This window comes from Gopherus flavomarginatus, chromosome 5, assembly GCF_025201925.1.
Source record: "Gopherus flavomarginatus isolate rGopFla2 chromosome 5, rGopFla2.mat.asm, whole genome shotgun sequence".
NCBI classification, from domain to species: Eukaryota; Metazoa; Chordata; order Testudines; family Testudinidae; genus Gopherus; species Gopherus flavomarginatus.
Window position 1 is genome coordinate 126,695,838 of NC_066621.1, and position 19,219 is coordinate 126,715,056.

General features: G+C 42.5%; 1 protein-coding gene across 2 annotated transcripts in view; it reads left to right on the top strand.

Annotated features, from left to right (window-relative positions):
* Positions 1-826: 826 nt before the first annotated feature.
* ZC3H14 (zinc finger CCCH-type containing 14) overlaps positions 827-19,219 on the top strand; it is a 51,226-nt gene continuing 32,833 nt past the window's right edge. For both annotated transcript variants that reach the window (XM_050953260.1, XM_050953261.1), the window contains exons 1-6: positions 827-941; positions 2,185-2,227; positions 11,865-11,979; positions 16,970-17,010; positions 17,395-17,590; positions 17,987-18,410. In XM_050953260.1, the coding sequence (XP_050809217.1) occupies positions 906-941; positions 2,185-2,227; positions 11,865-11,979; positions 16,970-17,010; positions 17,395-17,590; positions 17,987-18,410 (855 nt within the window). In that variant the 5' untranslated portion in view covers positions 827-905. The remainder of the gene's footprint in view (positions 942-2,184; positions 2,228-11,864; positions 11,980-16,969; positions 17,011-17,394; positions 17,591-17,986; positions 18,411-19,219) is intronic.

The window sequence follows — 19,219 nt, forward strand, 5'->3', positions numbered from 1 at the left end:
AAACCGTTGAAGAGGCAAGATGGCGCCAAACATGAATGGAAAAACAGAGATTGCTGGGATGTGAAGCAATGCATCACGGGGCATTGGGACAGGAAGCAGAATGACCCGCACCCTTCCATTCCCTTCCCACAACCCACGGCGCCAACGTGGAACAAGGTGCTCTGTGGGATAGTTGCCCATAATGCACCACTCCCAACAGCGCTGCAAATGTGGCCACATTGCAGCGCTGGTAGCTGTCAGTGTGGCCACCCTCCAGCGCTTTCCCTACACAGCTGTACAAAGACAGATTTAACTCCCAGCGCTGTACACCTGCAAGTGTAGCCAAACCCTAAGTCTTTAAAATGGAAAATTCAAATTAAAAATATTTACAAGTTTACACAGATAACTTAAGAGCAACAAAAACAAACCATGTGCTGAGGTCACTGCAGTGTGTCTTTTTAAAGTAATACTAAGGCAGATTAAATCTCCATCACTATTCTTGGTCCAAACTAATCAAACTTATAAATTTACAGTTGTCTGTACATATTGTTCAAGTACATCGTCTGCTTCCAAACTCAGACATTTTACAGCAAAAAAAAGGTGACAGAATTGTTCTTTTCTCAACACATTTTCTATATGCTGCCAGTCTTCCCTTTCTCCTGGACCGGACATTCTCACTGGATTGTATTTCACCCACACGGGCTGAGCTTAAAGCTTTCATATGTGCTGGGCAGAAGAGACCTCTGGTGGGCTGGGCAGCCGGCCCCGGCCCCGCTTTGTAGAGGGCCTGGGGGTGGGCTTAGGCCCGGCGGGCGCTGTTCCTGGGCTGCCCGGCAGAGGGCGCTGCAGGCGGAGGCCGCGCTCTCTGTGCCGGCCCGGCCTGTGGTGGTAGCGGCGGGGCCCGGGACTCCTCAGACATTGCGACCATGGAGATCGGCACCGAGATCAGCCGCAAGATCCGGGTGAGCGAGAAGGGGGCCGCGAGCCCCCGCGGGCACAGAGCGCCCAGGCTCCCCGGCCGCCGTGTTCCCGACGCGGTGCGGCCCAGGCCCCCGCGCTGCAGCTGAACAGGCCGGAGGCCGGGGTCACGGGCCGTGCGCTAATGAGCCCCGGGCCCAGCTGCAAACCGGCCGCCGGGGCCACGTCCAACCGCCTCCCCGACGCGCGCGCACAGCGAGGCGATGGGGCGGGTGACGGGGGATGGTCAGGGAGTGAGAACCGGTGGCGAGAGGCCCAACCCCCCCCCCGCACTCCCGCTTTCATGGGAGTTTGGAATCCGAACCCGCATCCAGATCCGAACTGTGCCGCCAAAGCCGGCCCTGAAATGGGCCGAACCGACACCCAAACATCCTCGCACGCGGGGAGCCGAACTCTGGACCTGAATTGTGCACTTCGAGCCCATCACTAGTAAACAACCCTGATTCAGAAATCATGAGGTAGATTCCCCCCCGCCCCCGGTTATGAGATTGGCTTAAAAATGAGGTTTGAAAAGAAAGGCTTCTGTTTGTTTGTTTTATTTTGGGGGTTCATGTTTTCCAGTGTTTCTCTGCAACTATGAAGGGCTAGGAATTTAAAAACCTAAATGGAGATTTTCAAGTAATCTCATTACTCAAGGAGCTAGAACAGGGATTAGCAACCTTTGGCATGTGGCGCATCAGGGAAATCTGCTGGTGGGCCAGGCCAGTTGGTTTACCTGCAGCATCTGCAGGTTTGGACGATCGCGGCTCCCACTGGCCGTGGTTCACTGTGCCAGGCCAATGGGTGGTGCTGGAAGCAGTGGCCAGCACGTCCCTCAGCCCATGACGCTTCCCGCAGGCCCCATTGGCCTGGCACGGCAAACTGCGGCCAGCGGGAGCTGCGATCGGCCGAACCTGCGGACGCTGCAGGTAACCAAACTGTCCCGGCCTGCCAGCCGATTTCCCTGATGGGCTGCGTACCAACGTTGCAGATCCCTGATCTAGAGTTATCCCAGGTACTGAGAGACTGATGATTACATCATGAGAGTTCTCAGCACTGCCTCTCCCTTTGGAAGTTTGCATTGTAAACAGCGGAAAAGAGGAAAAATAAGCTAACACCTGTACAACTGTATTACTGGTGTTGACAAACACATTTTAGCAACCAAAATTCTCTCAGAGTTTGGGTATTAGTCGTATCCAGTGTTTCTTAACTTAAATGCAATAATCTTAATCTATTTTCTTTTTGTAGGGCGCTATAAAGGGAAAATTGCAGGAGCTGGGGGCTTATGTTGGTAAGTTTTATTCTGTTTAATAACTTTATTTAAGCTCATTGTAATTAAAGGTGGAAAACACCTGCTAGTGTGTGTGTGTGTCCCTTGCAAGAGTATAAGGTAGTTTCCTCCCATAACAGTGTGTGGGGTTTAGGTACTGCACTTGACTTTAGCTATTTATTTTAGTGCAACAGTAGTTCACAATTTGATATAGTGCTCCACTGGAAGCAACCCTGAGAAAAGGCTTCAATCCTGTAACTGGATTTGTATTTAACAAACTCCGCCACTTATCTGGAGCACAGTTGAAGTCCCTGGGGAATAGGCTACATGGGTGCAAGGATCACATGCCATTGGGTGATCAAGCCCAAAGGTTGTAGCTGGGTCCAAAATTAATCCTGCCACCTATTTAAATGTGTCAGATGGGTAATTACATTTACAGGTTTACCGAAAGTGGTTATGAAAGGATGCCCCATCCTCTTCTCAGTCCATCTTGTCTGAAGGAGATCAGCTAAAGGAAATGCGGTAGATATAATTTACCTAGATTTCAGTAAGGCGTTCGACACGGTTCCACACACGGAGCTGTTAGTTAAATTGGAAAAGCTGGGAGTGAATATGAAAGTTGTAAGGTGGATAAGGAACTGGTTAAAGGGGAGACTCCAGAGGGTCGTATTGAAAGGTGAACTGTCGGACTGGAAGGAGGTCACCAGTGGAGTCCCTCAAGGATCGGTTTTGGGACCGATCTTATTTAACCTTTTTATTACTGACCTTGGCACAAAGAGCAGGAATGTGCTAATAAAGTTTGCGGATGACACGAAGCTGGGGGGTATTGCTAACACGAAGAAGGACAGGGATACTATTCAGGAAGATCTGAACCACCTTGTAAACTGGAGTAATAGAAATAGGATGAAATACAATAGTGAAAAGTGCAAGGTCATGCATTTAGGAATTAATAATAAGAATTTTGGATATACGTTGGGGGCGCATCAGTTGGAAGCGACGGAGGAAGAGAAGGACCTTGGGGTACTGGTTGATAGCAGGATGACTATGAGTCGCCAATGTGATACGGCTGTTAAAAAAGCAAATGCGATTTTGGGATGCATCAGGCGGGGTATTTCCTGCAAGGATAAGGATGTGTTAGTACCGTTGTATACGGCGTTGGTGAGACCCCATCTGGAATACTGTGTGCAGTTCTGGTGTCCCATGTTCAAGAAGGATGAGTTCAAACTGGAACAGGTTCAGAGACGGGCTACGAGGATGATCCGAGGAATGGAAAAACTGCCTTATGAAAGGAGACTCAAAGAGCTTGGCTTGTTTAGCCTGGCCAAAAGAAGGCTGAGGGGGGATATGCTCGCCCTGTATAAATATATCAAGGGGGTTAACGTTAGGGAGGGAGAGGAATTATTTAAGTTTAGTACTAATGTAGCCACGAGGACGAATGGGTATAAACTGGATATTAGGAAGTTTAGACTTGAAATTAGACGAAGGTTTCTGACCATTAGGGGAGTGAAGTTCTGGAATAGCCTTTCGAGGGAAGTAGTAGGGGCAAAAGACTTTCCTGGCTTTAAGACAAAGCTTGATAAGTATATGGAGGGGATGTTATGATAGGATCGTTAATTTGGGCAATTGATCTTGAATTACCACCAGACAGGTCTGCTCAATGGTCTGCGGGGAGATGTTGCATGCGATGGGTACTGAGTTGCTGAGGAGAATTCCTTCTTGGGTGCTGGCTGGTGACTCTTGCCCACATGCTCAGGGTTTAGCTGATCGCCATATTTGGGGTCGGGAAGGAATTTTCCTCCAGGGCGGATTGGCAGGTGCCCTGGAGGTTTTTCGCCTTCCCCTGCAGCGTGGGGCACGGGTCGCTTGCTGGTGGTGTCTCTGCAGCTTGAGGTCTTCAAACCATTTTTGAGGATTTCAATAACTCGGTCCTGGGATAGGGGTTGTTATAAAATTGGATGGGTGGGGTTCTGTGGCCTGCCTTGTGCAGGAGGTCAGACTAGATGATCAGATTGGTCCCTTCTGACCTATGAGTCTATGAGTCTATGAGCTCATAATTTCTTCTTGCAAGTCTTCTCTTTAATTTGTTTGTCAGCCACGCTGTATATTTGGTCATTAAACTGTGCAGCCTGGTTGTCTTCTTTGATTCCTCTCTTTCCTTCCCACTGTTACCTTTCGGTTCTCTGGTTTCTCAATCATGCAGCTCCTTTTTCCACAACATCTCTGAAATCAATTCTTTCTTTTTTTCTAGTGCCAAAATTTTATTAGTGCTCTAGTAGTCTCTGATTTTAATTACTCCAAATGAGGAAGTTAGTTAACTAGAAATTAAAAGTGAAATCCCTGCAAGCTTCATGGAAACTTTTTAAAGACACCATAATAGAGATTCAAATTAAATGTATACCCAAATTAAAAAACATAGTAAGAGAACCAAAAAAGTGCCACCAGGGCTAAATAACAAAGTAAAAGAAGCAGTTAGAGGCAAAAAGGCATCCTTTGAAAGGTGGAAGTTAAATCCTATTGATGAAAATAGAAAGGAGCAAAAGGCCAAAAAGAATTTGAAGAACAGCTAATAAACTCAAAAAGCAACAGCAACATTTTTTTAAGTACATCAGAAGCAGGAAGCCTGCTAAACAATCAGTGGGGCTACTGAACGATCGAGATGCTAAAGGAGCACTCAAAGAGGGTAAGGCCATTGCGGAGAAACTAAATTAAGTCTTTGCATTGGTCTTCATGGTTGAGGATATGAGGGAGATTCCTCAACCTGAGACATTCTTTTTAGGTGACAGATCTGAGGAACTCTCCCAGATTGAGGAGACCGTAGAAGAGGTTTTGTTACAGATAGATAAATTAAACAGTGATAAGTCACCAGCACCAGCTGGTATTCACCCGAAAGTTCTGAAGGAACTCAAATGTGAAATTGCAGAACTACTAACTATGGTATATAACCTATCATTTAAATCAGCTTCTGTAACAGATGACTGGAACATAGCAAATGTGACACCAATTTAAAAAAAGATTCCAGAAGTTATCCTGGCAATTACAGACTGGTAAGCCTCACTGCAGTACAGGGCAAATTGGTTGAAACTGTAGTAAAGAACAGAATTATTAGACACATAGCTAAACACAGTTTGTTGGGAGAAGAGTCAACATGGTTTTTGTAAAGGGAAATCTTGTCTCACCAATCTACTAGAATTATTTGAAAGGGTCAACAAGTATGTGGACAAGGGGGATCCAGTGGATATAGTATACTTAGATTTTCAGAAAGCCTTTAACAAGATCCCTCACCAAAGGCTCTTAAGCAAAGTAAACTGTCATGAGAATAAGAGGGAAGGTCTTCTCATGGATTGGTAACCGGTTAAAAGATAGGAAACAAAGGGTAGTAATAAATAGTCAGTTTTCAGAATGGAGAGAGGTAAATAGTGGTGTTCCCAGGGGTCTGTACTAGGACCAGTCCTATTCAACATATTCATAAATGATCTGGAAAAGGGGGTAAACAATAGGGTGGCAAAATTTGCAGATGATACAAAACTGCTCAAGATAGTTAAGTCCCAGGCAGACTGAAGAGCTGCAAAAGGATCTCACAAAACTGGGTGACTGGGTAACAAAATGGCAGATGAAATTCAATGCTGATAAGTGCAAAGGAATGCACGTTGGAAGACATCACCCCTACTATACATATAAAATGAAAGGGGTCTAAATTAGCTGTTTCCACTGAAGAAAGAAACCTTGGAGCCATTGTGGATAGTTCTCTGAAAACAAGCATTCAGTGTGCAGCGGCAGTCAAAAAAGCTAACAGGATGTTCGGACTCATTAGGAAAGGGATAAATAATAAGACAGAAAATATGTTATTGCTTCTATATAAATCCATGGTACGCCTACATCTTCAATACTTCATGCAGATTTGGTCAGTCCATCTCAAAAAAGATATATTGGAACTGGAAAAGGTACAGAAAAAATGCTTAGGGGTATGGAATAGCTTCCATATGAAGAGAGATTAATAAGACCATGACTTTTCAGCTTGGAAAAGAGATGACTAAGGGGGGGATATGATAGAGGTCTATAAAATCATGACTGGTATGGAGAAAGTAAAGAAGACAGTGTTATTTACGCCTAACACAAGAACTAGGGGTCACCAAATGAAATTGATAGGCAGCAGGTTTAAAAGAAAAGGAAGTATTTATTCACACAACACATAGTCAACCTGTGGAACTCTTTGCCAGAGGATGTTGTGAAGGCCAAGATGATGACAGGGTTCAAAAAATAACGAAATAAGTTCATTGAAGATACATCCATCAATGGCTAATAGCCAGGATGGACAGGGATGGTGTCCCTAGCCTCTGTTTGCCAGAAGCTGGGAATGGGAGACTGGGGATGGATCACTTGTAACTACTTATTCTGTTAATTCCCTCTGAAGCACCTGGCATTAGCCACTGTCGGAAGACAGGATACTGGGCTAAATGGACCTTTGATCTGAGCCAGTATGGCTATTCTTCTGTAACCCCCTCTTCCATTGTCTGTCCCCACCAACCAGTTCATTCAAAAGACAACTACCAAGATAATCTTTACAATGGCTCCTGTTCTTCTTCTGAATTAAGTTCAAGCTTCTTGTTTTATTGAAAGGTCTCTGGACCCACCTACATCTCTGCCTATGTCTTATCCTACCTCCTGTCTACACTCAAGTTGTTGTGGTCCTTTGTCATTTCTCGCTCCTGATTTTTACACCTTCTTTCATGTTACTCGTAATGCTTGGAACAGCCTTCCAATTAATATTTGCCTCCATTTCTTCCTTTAGAAAACCAAAATCCTCCCTACTTCCTGAGACATTTTTACTATTCTGAGTATAGAGCATTCTGTATGTGTACATTTTTATTCCGATTTGTGTCTATTTGTGCCATTCTGTTAGGTTTTCTGTAAAAAGACTGTTGTTGTTTTTGTTTGTTTAAAGTTGTTTATAATGTAGAAATAACTGTTGAAGGAAAACCTCAGAACATAGGAAACTAAAGAGAAGAAAAAATATTCTAAAATACTGATCCACAATTTTTCACAGTATTCCAAAATCTCACATTTGTACAGATGCCCAAGTTTTTCAGCAGAGAGTAACTTCCATACATTTTGATAAGAGAACTAGGGGGCTGCCAACAGTAATATCTTATTCTGGAACGGTTCACGAACTACTAGTACAGGGCTGAAATGATATCTTATGAACTTTAAGAACTGCTGTTGCAGTATATGAATTTAACTGCTATAGTCACACAAACTGTCACATACTCCTCTGTACATTTTAAAATATGAGAGAAAATGTAATTCTGTTCTGTTATGCTTTAATTTCAGTTTAAGATTTCCTCTTTTCTCTGATTTGTTTCCTTAGGCCCTTATATTATAAAGGCTTACACATATGCTTGATTGTAAAGTCTTTGGGGCACAGGCTGTCTGCTGTTCTATAGAGCCCTAGTAAAATGGGGCCCCACTCTTGGTTAGTTCTAAGATACTACTGCAGGGATCAGCAACCTTTGGCATGCGGCTCACCAGGGTAAGCACCCTGATGGGCGAGGCGGGTTTGTTTACCTGCTGTGTCTGCAGATTTGGCCGATCGCGGCTCCCACTGGCCGCAGTTTGCCACTCCAGGCCAAGGGGGGGCAGCAGGAAGCCGCGGACAGGACATCCCTTGGCTCACAATGCTCCTCGCAGCCCCTATTTGGCCTGGAGCAGCGAACTGCACCAGTGGGAGCCGTGATCGGCCGAACCTGTGGACGTGGCAGGTAAACAAACCATCCCGACCTGCCAGGGGGCTCACCCTGGTGAGCTGCGTGCCAAAGGTTGCCGATCCCTGTACTAATGTAATAAACATGTTAAAGACAAATATGCTCAACCTTACATGCTGTGAGTAGTCTCTCTGAAGTCAGACCACTCACAGTGTAAAGTTAAGCACACAAATCAGTAGTTGCTTCAAGATTGGGGCCTTGATTTTTTTTTTCAATTATTTTTTTTTTAAAATAAAGAATTGATGTACCATTATTAAGGTTAAGATTTAGTCGTGGGTATTTTTAGTAAAAGTCATGGACAATAAAAATTCACAGCCCATGACCTGTCCATGACTTTTACTATAAACACCCCTGACTAAATCTTAGCCCCTGGGGCATGGCTGCACTGGGGGGCCTCCCGGGCCAGCCCCACTGGCTGCTGCAGCTGCAGAATTTCATGGAGATCGTGGAAAATCATGGAATCCATGACCAACTTGTAGCCATAACCACTATTTCCTCTCAGCAGCATTCCTCACCACTCCCTCAAATAAAGATAGAAAAGGAGGAGTTCTGAATTGGATTATCATCAGTAAACATTATTAGCTTCTTTTATGTTTAGTGACAACGGTAGCTTTGGGGTTGTGCAGCATTGTTAAGTGTCACCAAAATAAAAAAGGTACATCTAATCCTCTTCATAAAGTCGTTCAAAATGCTGCTGCCCAAAGGGCTATTCAAGTTTTAATAATATAATACTTGAAATGGAAGGCACTGTAGAGAATTGCAAAGTGCTTTATACGTAATAAGGAATGAAAGTAAGAAGTCATCCTTTTGTTGGTATTCATCTTAAATGAATAATAGTTTGTTTTTAATCTTGCATATAGACCCAGGCCCTGATTGAACAAAGCACTTAACCATGTATGTAACTTGAACTGATTTAACTGGCACTGCTGACATGCCTAGTTATGCACGAATTGAAGTGCTTTGCTGAATCCAGACCCTAATGATCTTACCATCTCCCCTTGAAGTATATAGTGTCTATCTATGCTTATTCATTTTTTTGATGGAATTTTTGAAGTTAATAGGTAAAGGTTTGTTTGTAAATTTTATGCATAAAACAGAAAGGAAATTTCTCTATTTCAGGGATGGGCTGACCGCTGCTTCCTGCAGCTCCCATTGGCCGGGAACGGCAAACTGCGGCCACTGGGAGCTGTAGGGGACCATGCCTACAGAGGGTCAACGTAAACAAAATGTCTTGTGGCCCGCCAGCGGATTACCCTAGAATCATAGAATATCAGGGTTGGAAGGGACCTCAGGAGATCATCTAGTCCAACCCCCTGCTCAAAGCAGGACTAATCCCCAGATAGCTTTTTACTCCAGTTCCCTAAATGGCCCCTTCAAGGATTGAGCTCACAACCCTGGGTTTAGCAGGCCAGTGCTCAAACCACTCGACCCTGATGGGCCGTGTGCCGAAGGTTGCCGACTCTTTCTCTGTTTGGTTGCTTTTCCTGAAGGAGAAAGCCCTTTTGCATTATAGGGCTTTTATCTTAAATATTTGAATAAATGAGAAAACATATAATATAATATACATATAATGTAATATACAGATGTGATACCAAAATGACTTTGTTCATATATTTATCGTGTATGTGTGACTCACTTGCTCTTTTAAAATTTTACTGTAATCTTTAATTTTGCTTCTGGTGGAGCTGACAATCTTATGTGTTTTAGCCGTATATAAAGCTTGTATTGTATTTCAGAGGAAGTGGAAAAACTTGTTAATGAAAAGCTTGCTTATTAATTTGCTTATCAGATAATCCATTTGTTGTGCTGTCATAAGTAGGTATGTTTGACATACCAGGATGCAGTTCAGACCAGTGAGGGGCTGTCTCATCCCTGTACTACAACCTTTACTGCTGTGGGAATTCTGCACCACTGCGCATGCTCAGAATTTTGTCCCTTGCAGATATCTTTGCTTCCTCGCAGAAAAATGACTTTCTGACAGGGAAGCCACCAGAGCAGTTACGTGACCCTCCTCAGCAGCATGTTTCGGGTGCCCAGAGCAGGCAGCAGCTAATGACTGTGGGGCAGGAGGTGGGACTGGGGAAGTGTAATAGTGATCTCCCACCTATGTGCAGCCGGTGGCCTGTGCTCCCCAATGCCATGCTGTAGCGTACGTATTTATTTGACAAATAAAATTTGCAGAATTTTAAAATATTGTGTGCAGAATTTATATTTTTTGGGCTCAGAATTTTTAATTCTTTGGTGCGGAATGCCCTCAGGAGTAAACCTTGAGTGCCTCACAATACCTTGCTTATAGTAGCTCCCACCTAGGGTGCTCACAAACAGCCTTCCAGCATGCAGGTAACACCATGAGTCTCTGTACAGCTGCAGCCTGCCAGCCACACCTTGGGTTTCACTCTGACTCTTACCAACCTTAGTTAGACTGCAAGGTGACCCGAACACATTCCCAGTCTTGGATTTTCCCCCCCAAAATGTATGTCTCGTACTGCACAGCCCTCTCCTGAATAGTCCACATTAATTCTTTCATTCCTTTAAGGAATAATACACACAAGCTTACCAGCTTAAATGGAGTTACTCAGACACTTCTACTTAAATACTGCATTAGCTTAATCAAGTTTATTAACTACAAAGAGAGAGTTTTAAATGCGTACAAGCAATGAGGCGTAAAAGTCAGAAATGGTTACAAGAAAGGATAAAAATGCTTTCTTGTGCCTATCTTAACAGATTAAATGTTTTTATTAAAGCTAATGTTAAAATTATATAATACACAGGTTACGAAAAGAGTGTCTGTACATCTGGGTATAGTGCTTGGATTATCCACAAATACAAAGTTTGTTTTTAAAAGTCATATGGTACATATAGTACAATATCAACAATAACCCAGATTTAGGTAAATAAATTTAAGAATAGAGTCTAGATATTAGATTCAGAGCAAGATTTCTTACCACGTGCTTCCAACAGCATTACTGACCAAACTTTCAGGTGAGGATCCCTCCCCCTTCTGCTTCTTTTGTCATCTCACATGCAAAGAGGGTGATGGATGGGGAGAGAGAGGAGGAGAGTTTTGGAGTGCTTGCCCCTCTTTATAGTTTCAGTCCCTCTTTGAAAAGCATTTCCAGCTGAGAACCGAGAGACGGGGGGTCTGATGGACCAGGGACACCTCATGCTGTTTCATTTCTAAGATGCAGCTATTTTTGTCCTTGTCCCCCTTTCTTACCAAAGAATGGTCACTGGATAGGGGATGGCCCATCAGCTTTGTTAACACCTGGCTGGGGTGTCTGCTTGCCCTTTGTCTTTGGGAAATTGGTTTAGCTACTCCCCAGATTTATCTGGGAAGCGCACTTAAGTCATGTTCATAACTTTACACACAATGTTACTAGATGCATTTTACAATGATATTACTGATCAGCAAGTTAGGAGTTTTCAAATGATACCTCACAAGGCATGCCTTGTACAAAGATTATCACAGTAGTGTGTAGGGTGTGAATACAGGAGTGCATTTCATCACAGTATGTCAGAACATAGAAGGGTTTTGATGAAGCAACTTTATGGGGCTATATCTAGTGTTGTCAGTGATGCAGATTTTTTTGTGGCAAAAGAGTGAATCTTGAAAGCTTTTGATTTTGCAAGAAAATTCGCAAGTAATTACCAATCCATTTAAACAAGTCTGTTTGGCCATGATTTTGCTGTTCTCTTGTTACCTCCGTGCTTCCTGTTTAATGAAGATCTTCATTCCAAGGGGTTTATGGTAAAACTGGAGAAATATTCTGAGGTCTTCTTTGGGGATCTAATCTCTTTTGTGCATCTACTGTATTTTGAAAATCTTATAAAAATGTCATTGTTAATGCAAAGTTGCTTTGAAAAATAACAACAAATTGTATATATTTTTTTCCAATTAGATGAAGAGCTCCCTGATTATATTATGGTCATGGTGGCCAACAAGAAGAGTCAGGAGCAGATGACAGAGGACCTTTCCCTTTTCCTAGGAAACAACACTGTCCGGTTTACTGTATGGTATGTTTGTGAGCTTACTTTTTCCATGAACCTTACTTCTTACAATTATTTCATAACTGCTTTCTGTATATGAGAATTGAGAATATAAGAAATTACACATAACATTTGATCAATTAATTTTTTCTTGTCCATGAAGTGATGCAATATAGTAACTGATAATTTTTTAAATTATTACTTGTAGCTTGCTAATGTTCAGGCAGTGGTAACACCAACATACATATATATATCAGGTAGAGATTGAGGTATTGGTTTTCTCCTCTTATCCATTTTTGCAGCTGAACCTCAAGGTTCTGAAATGTTCAAAATAAATTAAGAGTCTGTTTAGACATGATTAGCAAAAATGAGTTTCAAACATTTGAATCCCATCAAGAGAGTCGCCCTCAGAAAATTATTACTGTAAAATTATATAAGAAGAGAAAACATTACACAGTGCAGTCACAGCTGGTTATGGTAGATTTATTTGGTAAACTTCCCTTTTATTCAGATTAACACAGCTTCAGTTAGAGATGTTGATATTGTGTAGGCATTACAGCTGTGCAGTGTTGTATCTGTGTTGGTCACAGGATTTTAGAGAGACAAGGTGAGTGAGATAATATCTTGTATTGGACCAACTTCTGTTGGTGAGAGAGACAAGCAACTTCCTCCACAAACTCTGCAACATTAACAACCTCCCTCAGAACACTATCCTTACCACCATGGATGTCACTTCCCTATACGCCAATATCCCTCACAGTGATGGTATAGCTGCCTGCCGTATTTTCAAGACAGTAGACAGCCCTCAGATATCTACCTCAAACACATCATGAAATGCATCCATTTCATCCTCATCCATGACAATTTTTCATTCAGCAACACCGTGCTTTGTCCAAACAATGGGAGCAGCCATGGGTAGCAGGATGGATTTCCAATATGTCAACCATTTCATGTTCCTCCTTGAAGAAGAATTTCTGAGCAAATGCACCATGAAACAAGTGATATGCCTCAGATACATCAATGATAGATTTCCAACACAACATTAAAAACCACCACCTGTCCACTAAACTCTTTCTGGAATGCTCCCATGCTAGCATCAACTCCTTGGACACTACGATCAGCTTCAGCAGTGGAACCCTACAGACAACCATATACAAGAAACCCACAGATCACCATATCTATCTTCATAGATCAAGTAACCACACCAAAAAATCTGTTATCTACAGCCAGGTACTCAGATACCACAGAATATGCTCCAAGGAGAAAGTCCAGGATATACACCTTAACACACTTCAACCACCTTCACCAAACAAAGGCACTCCACCGGAGAAGTAGATCTGGTGAATCATGCAATGGGCCACCCAGATACCAACAGACTGCATATCCCTAGTTATCACCTACCAACCCACACAAATATTGTGAAACAACTAAAACCCATGCTTAATGAGGACTTCATCCTGAAAGAAATCTTTCCAGAATTCCCTCTTCTGACCTTCAAACAGTCTCCCAACCTCGCAAAGCTCCTCATCAAAAGCAAGCTCCCCACAGACCAAAACGCACCAGCTTAAAGCAGCACCAGACCCTGCCAGAGCAACAGAAGCAAAGCCTGCTGATATATCTCCACTGTTGCAATGATCAACACCCCCAACAACACACCTTTCAAGATCCATGGGTCCTGCACATGCCTATCACAACGTGGTGTACCTCATCCAGTGCACTAAATGCACCAATAACAACTATGTGGGTGAAACCAAACAATCACCACGCTCTCAAATGAACTCTCACAGAAAAATGGTAAAAGACAAAAAACACCCTATCACCTGTGGGTGAATACTTTTCACAAAGCTGTCATTCTATATCAGACCTATCAGTCATCATGCTCAAAGGAAAGTTTCACAGTACTTTCAAAAGATCACCCTGGGAGCTTAAATTCATGACTTTGCTAAACACTAAAAATCATGGACTGAACAGAGACACTGGGTTTATGGCAGGTGTAGTACCTAGAACTATTTTATCATTTTTAATTGACTAGATCTCAACACGATGGTGTCCCTTTACAGGACATACTGTGAGATTGCTTTACATTTATTTTAGGCAGGTTCAGAGGTTAGGTGTCGGGGGTTACATACCCCATCCAAATTTTTGTGAGCACTGAGTTGCCTCTGTAGGGCTTTGCTCGGCCTGCTGCAGGAAGGGGAGCTCTGTCCTTCTCATGCTGCACCTTCTTCTCTCCTCCCCCCTCCCCTGGCACATTTCCAGCTCGCTTGGCCATTCTCCCTGGCAGCAGGCCCAGGGGGTGAGTGGAGGGGGTGAGACAGGTGCTGCTTCTCCTGCTGGATGAGGGTGGCTACTATGGGTCGCTTCTTCTGTGCAGTGCAGTGGCTACCTGTGAGAGTCCAGCTGGGGAGGTGGAGGCAGGGGCCCACGAGGCAGGTTAGCTTGGTAGGGTGGGGAGAGTGCGACAGCCCCAGGCCAGGCATCGGGTCGCTGGGGAAGGCACCAGAAGTAGGTTCCCTGTGCTCAGCCCAAGATAGGGACATTGCCTGGGAAGCTCCTTAGAGAAACTTCGTTGCTGTGACCTTCCGTCCTCTCTTCCTCGGGGCTGGTGCTGGGCCTCTGATGCATGTGCTCCCCAATCCTGCGACCCCAGCCCTCCAGGAGCTGGCGGGATTGACTGCCCTGGCCCAGGGAGGTGGGATGGAAGGTTCCTGCACCCAGAGGCCACATGTGGGTGAATCAGTCACGTGTCCACAGTCTTTAAATTGTGCCCTCAACAGTTATATGTCGCCTCTGGGCCCCTGTCAGAAACAGAAGAAAAGAGCATGCAATTTATTGTTTTTTGAAAAGTATACATACTTGTACGTGGTCATTTATTCCCTATTGTGGCATGGCTGAACAGTTTGTCTGTGGGTTTGTTTGTTTTTTGTAATTTTATCAGTCACACATCTGTGTATTCTGCATCCAGTGGCTACATGAATCAGTTAGAAAACAAAATAGATGCTATCGAATGTGGAGGTTAGTTCCACTACTGGAACTTGTTCTTTATAGCATCTTCTAGCTAGACTGTATCTCAGAATGTATTATTAAATATGACAACATTTTTAATACTTTGAAGGTGAATAATTTAAATCATTTACTCATAAGACTAATAATGAGGTGAGGAGAGAGAATTTGAAGTATGAAGAGAAATTATTCTTCAGTGTAGGACAATATATCAAGATACGTGAATTTTTAGATGTACTTAGTTTAATTTTGAGAATGCCCTCTAAATTATTAAAGGAATGAGAGTACTGTAACTTAATCAGGCAACTCAAGTTTCTGGATCTGTTTGTGAATATAAATTTACTTCACAGCAAATATTTTATCAAGTATTGAAATACATTGTGGTTAAAAATAGCTGAAAATATGAAGACTAAATGAAATGAATCCGATAACAATCTAGAAATATGGTGGGAAAAATTAAAATGATAAATCCAGGAAACCTAAAATTTTAAACATTATTCTTATGCTTCCAGTCTTTGTTCTCACCAAAATGGATTTCCCTTAGATTTCAATACCAATCCTTTGCAGGGCATTCCCAGGTATAATGTATACCTCTAGTGCAGGGATCAGCAACCTTTTTAGAAGTGGTGTGCTGAGTCTTCATTTATTCACTCTAATTTAAGTTTTTGTGTGCCAGTAATACATTTTAACGTTTTTAGAAGGGATCTTTCTATAAGTCTATAATATTGAACTAAACTACTTTGTATATAAAGTAAATAAGGTTTTTAAAATGTTTAAGAAGCTTCATTTAAAATTAAATTAAAATGCAGAGCCCCCCAGACCGGTGGCCAGGACCTGGGCAGTGTGAGTGCCAGTGAAAATCAGCTTGCGTGCTGCCTTTGGCACACGTGCCATAGGTTGCCAACCCCTGCTCTAGTGTATAATTCTGATTCTGCTATAAAAAGTTTCACAGCACAGCCGTGACAGAGCTGTGGCCCAGTTTAAAGGTCTGTCAGCCCTTTTCTGACAGGGGTGAGGCCTGCTGTACATTAGAAAATGAGTTCGGTTTAACTGCATGAGTCAGGGTTGTGAAAAATCAACCCCTCAGAGTGGCATAATTAAACCAACCTAAATCTCAGAATAGACAGTGCTAGGTCAATGGAAGAATTCTTCCCTTGATATAGCTACCACTTCGCAGCAAGGTGGATTACCTACACCAACAGGAGAATGCGTCCCGTCAGCATATGTAGTGTCTGCACTGAAGCACTGTAGCGATGCTGCTGTAGCATTTTAAGTGTAGTCAGGCCGTGAATGTGAAAGTTGATCCATGATGATCACATCAGCAGGGCTCAGCGGACGCTGCTTTGGGAGTGTTCTAATGAGAATGCACTCAAGAGGGATCACAAAGGCTTCCTAAATGCAAAAATGTTACTCAGTCTTTCAATGGAATTTGGGCACATAACTCTCTTAGGCTCCTAAATTATGAAGCTGTCTGGTTGCAACTGAATAGGTAGGGTTGAATTCTAAAATGGGCTGAAAAGGGGGCATGCATTTCTGTTTTTCTCTGAAGGTGGGCGTCCAGTTAGTTTGAAATTTTACACAGGATTGTTTTATTCCCTTGTAGTTTTCTTTCTTGGTTTTACTTGATACGTTTTTAATAGGAAGCCTTTGAATTTGGGCTCTAGCTGAAATTTTTACTTGGCAGTGTTTCTTGTCTGCTCTCTCTTTAAAGACGTTGTGTCCGTATGCAACATTTGCTAGGGAAGTGGATCTTACATCAATCAGATGCACAGAGCAGAGTGTTTTATGTGTGTGTACAAAACTGATTGGTGAGTCTCGGAGTGTGCAGATCTTGATTGATTGATTCTGGGGTTGGATGTACAAAGGGATGATTGTTGAAGTGGAAAGTAGGCTCACTCAAATGAGTGGCCTGTTGACATGAAAAAAAAAACTTATAAACCTTGCTAATTTTTGAATGGCTACTGTTCTGAAAGAATTTAAATTACTTATCTCCTCATCTCTCTCCTTTTTTCAGGCTACACGGTGTGTTAGATAAACTTCGGTCTGTAACTACTGGTAAGTAAAGTTTGTCCAAGAAGCAATATCTTAGCTTTGGAAGCAGATATCAGTACAGTATTTTCTTATACTCGTGTATATATTTTGCCAGTTTTTTTTAAAGTTCTTAATTGGCTGTATCGTTAATATTTAATGTATATGATGTCTGTGGCTTCTGGCTTTTAAGAAACTTGTCATGTATGTTGCTCTTGGGATGAAGTAAATATGACCTTTTTAAGCAGTTCTTGCTGCTTTTTCAGTCAAGTGGGTTTGCTTCTGAGGATTTCTGTAAAGGCCAGTTGTTCGTTGGCTTGTGGCTTTAAGGCTGCCCTTGCTGTATAATTGATTTACATAAGCTAAGTCACTGAACTTTGATGTAAGGGTGAAGTACACCTGTCTTCACAGAACCTACTAGCCTAAAGTCTTCAGACTCTAACATCTTTGAGAGCAACTTGCCTTCCAGCAAAAGCAGTTCATGTGGGAGTGATGAAAGACGGTGTGAGGAAATGCTACCACCTCTTGCAGTCTCCAGCACTCGGGCTGAAAGAAACGATTCCAGAGTTTCAACCAGCTCACAAGAGCAGAGAGCTGCTGCTGCCCGGTAAGGCTTCTACCTGCTTATTGGCAAGAGCTCAGATTTCAGGGGACACATCACTGGAATTGTTTGGAAGAGCAGTAGGGATTAACTAGCTGATGAGACCAGAACAGGAGAATGGAGGCTTTTCCAGTCTCACTCAGAAAAGGGTTTCTACTGTGTGTTGTATAAAATAAATATTATACCTGGAAAGTTTATTTCATGCTTCTTCATGCAATAAATGTTCTTATCTTAACTAACTAACCTAAAATGAAAAGTAGATGTCAAGTCTGCGAGATTTTTTAAAAGAGTAAAATCTTGTTTTTTATTTCTGCTTATATTTAAAGCGTTCTTCTAAATTTTGTTTTTTAGGGATTCTTATCTGGCAGTTAGTTAAGATTTTGTAACCTCTTCTTTCTCCAGGCAGTCTTATGAAGATGGATCTGCATCCCGCTTAATGTCAACAGTCAGGCCTCTAAGAGAGTTGTCGCCTTCTGAAGCTGTGATTGACATTAAACCTGAACCAGATGATCTCATTGATGAAGACCTAAATTTTGTGCAGGAGAATCCATTGTTGTCTCGGAAGAAAGCTGTTGTAACTGTAACTTATGGATCTTCCCGTCCTACTGCTGAAATCTACAGACCACCAGCTAGCAGAAGCACGGACGGCCATATACACTTACAAAGATTGCCGCAGCAAGGCAGTCTACAGGGTGGTAGGCAGTTGGACATGGAAAGCTGCAGGTCTTTGGAAACAATCCCGCTATGTGATCCAGAAGCATTTGGCAGCTTAGCAGAGAGTTACAGGCCCACCTCCAAACTGAGTGCTGATAAAATAAGCAGTGAGGTTAGTATGCAGATCTAAACTATGTCTGTATTTGACACACACTCAAACAAAGCCAAGTCACCTTGGATGACACCTAGGAGGGCATCCTGGCCCCAGTGAAGTCAATGGGAGTTTTAATGTAAGTTGGGCCAGGATTTCATCACATTAGTCCACTGGCCAAGAACCAGTGTGCTTAAAAAAAAAACCCCAAACCTTCACAAATTGCTGACTAACTTGGTGATATGGCATCTGTCTGGTGCTTTACTGACTTGGAGTAATGAATTAGAACATCATTGGCAATGCTGTCGTATGGTAGGTTAGAAGAATCATTTTAATCTCTAGATTTTTTGGAATAGCTGTGTTCATGCATGAGTTCTTTGTAGATCTCCAGTTTGCCAGGTGTGGAATAAAGACCAACACTGAAGATCAAAGAAGGAAATATATCCATCTACCTATTTGTGTATGTATCTCTATGTATTTTTAGTGTGCCAAACAACTTTGTATTTAGGGTGCATGAATCTTAGTTTCAAAAGTCATGGCTATTACATCACTTGCTGTGGATGTCAAAATGATCCTGTTAGTAGCAAGCTAATAATTCTAGGACTGTCATATTAATTTATTTAGGAGCATTGTGTGTAAAAGAAGAGGGATAAATGGATGGTTGACTTTCAGATTGTTAGGACAGCTAACTTCTTAATAAAGTAAAAAAAAAATTGCCTTCTATTCTAAGTGGAACTGTTTTTTGCTTTTTATTGTTTTTTGACTATAATCATTTGTTGTGCTTATATAATACTTTTAATCCAAAATGCTTTATAAATGCAGGTAAACAT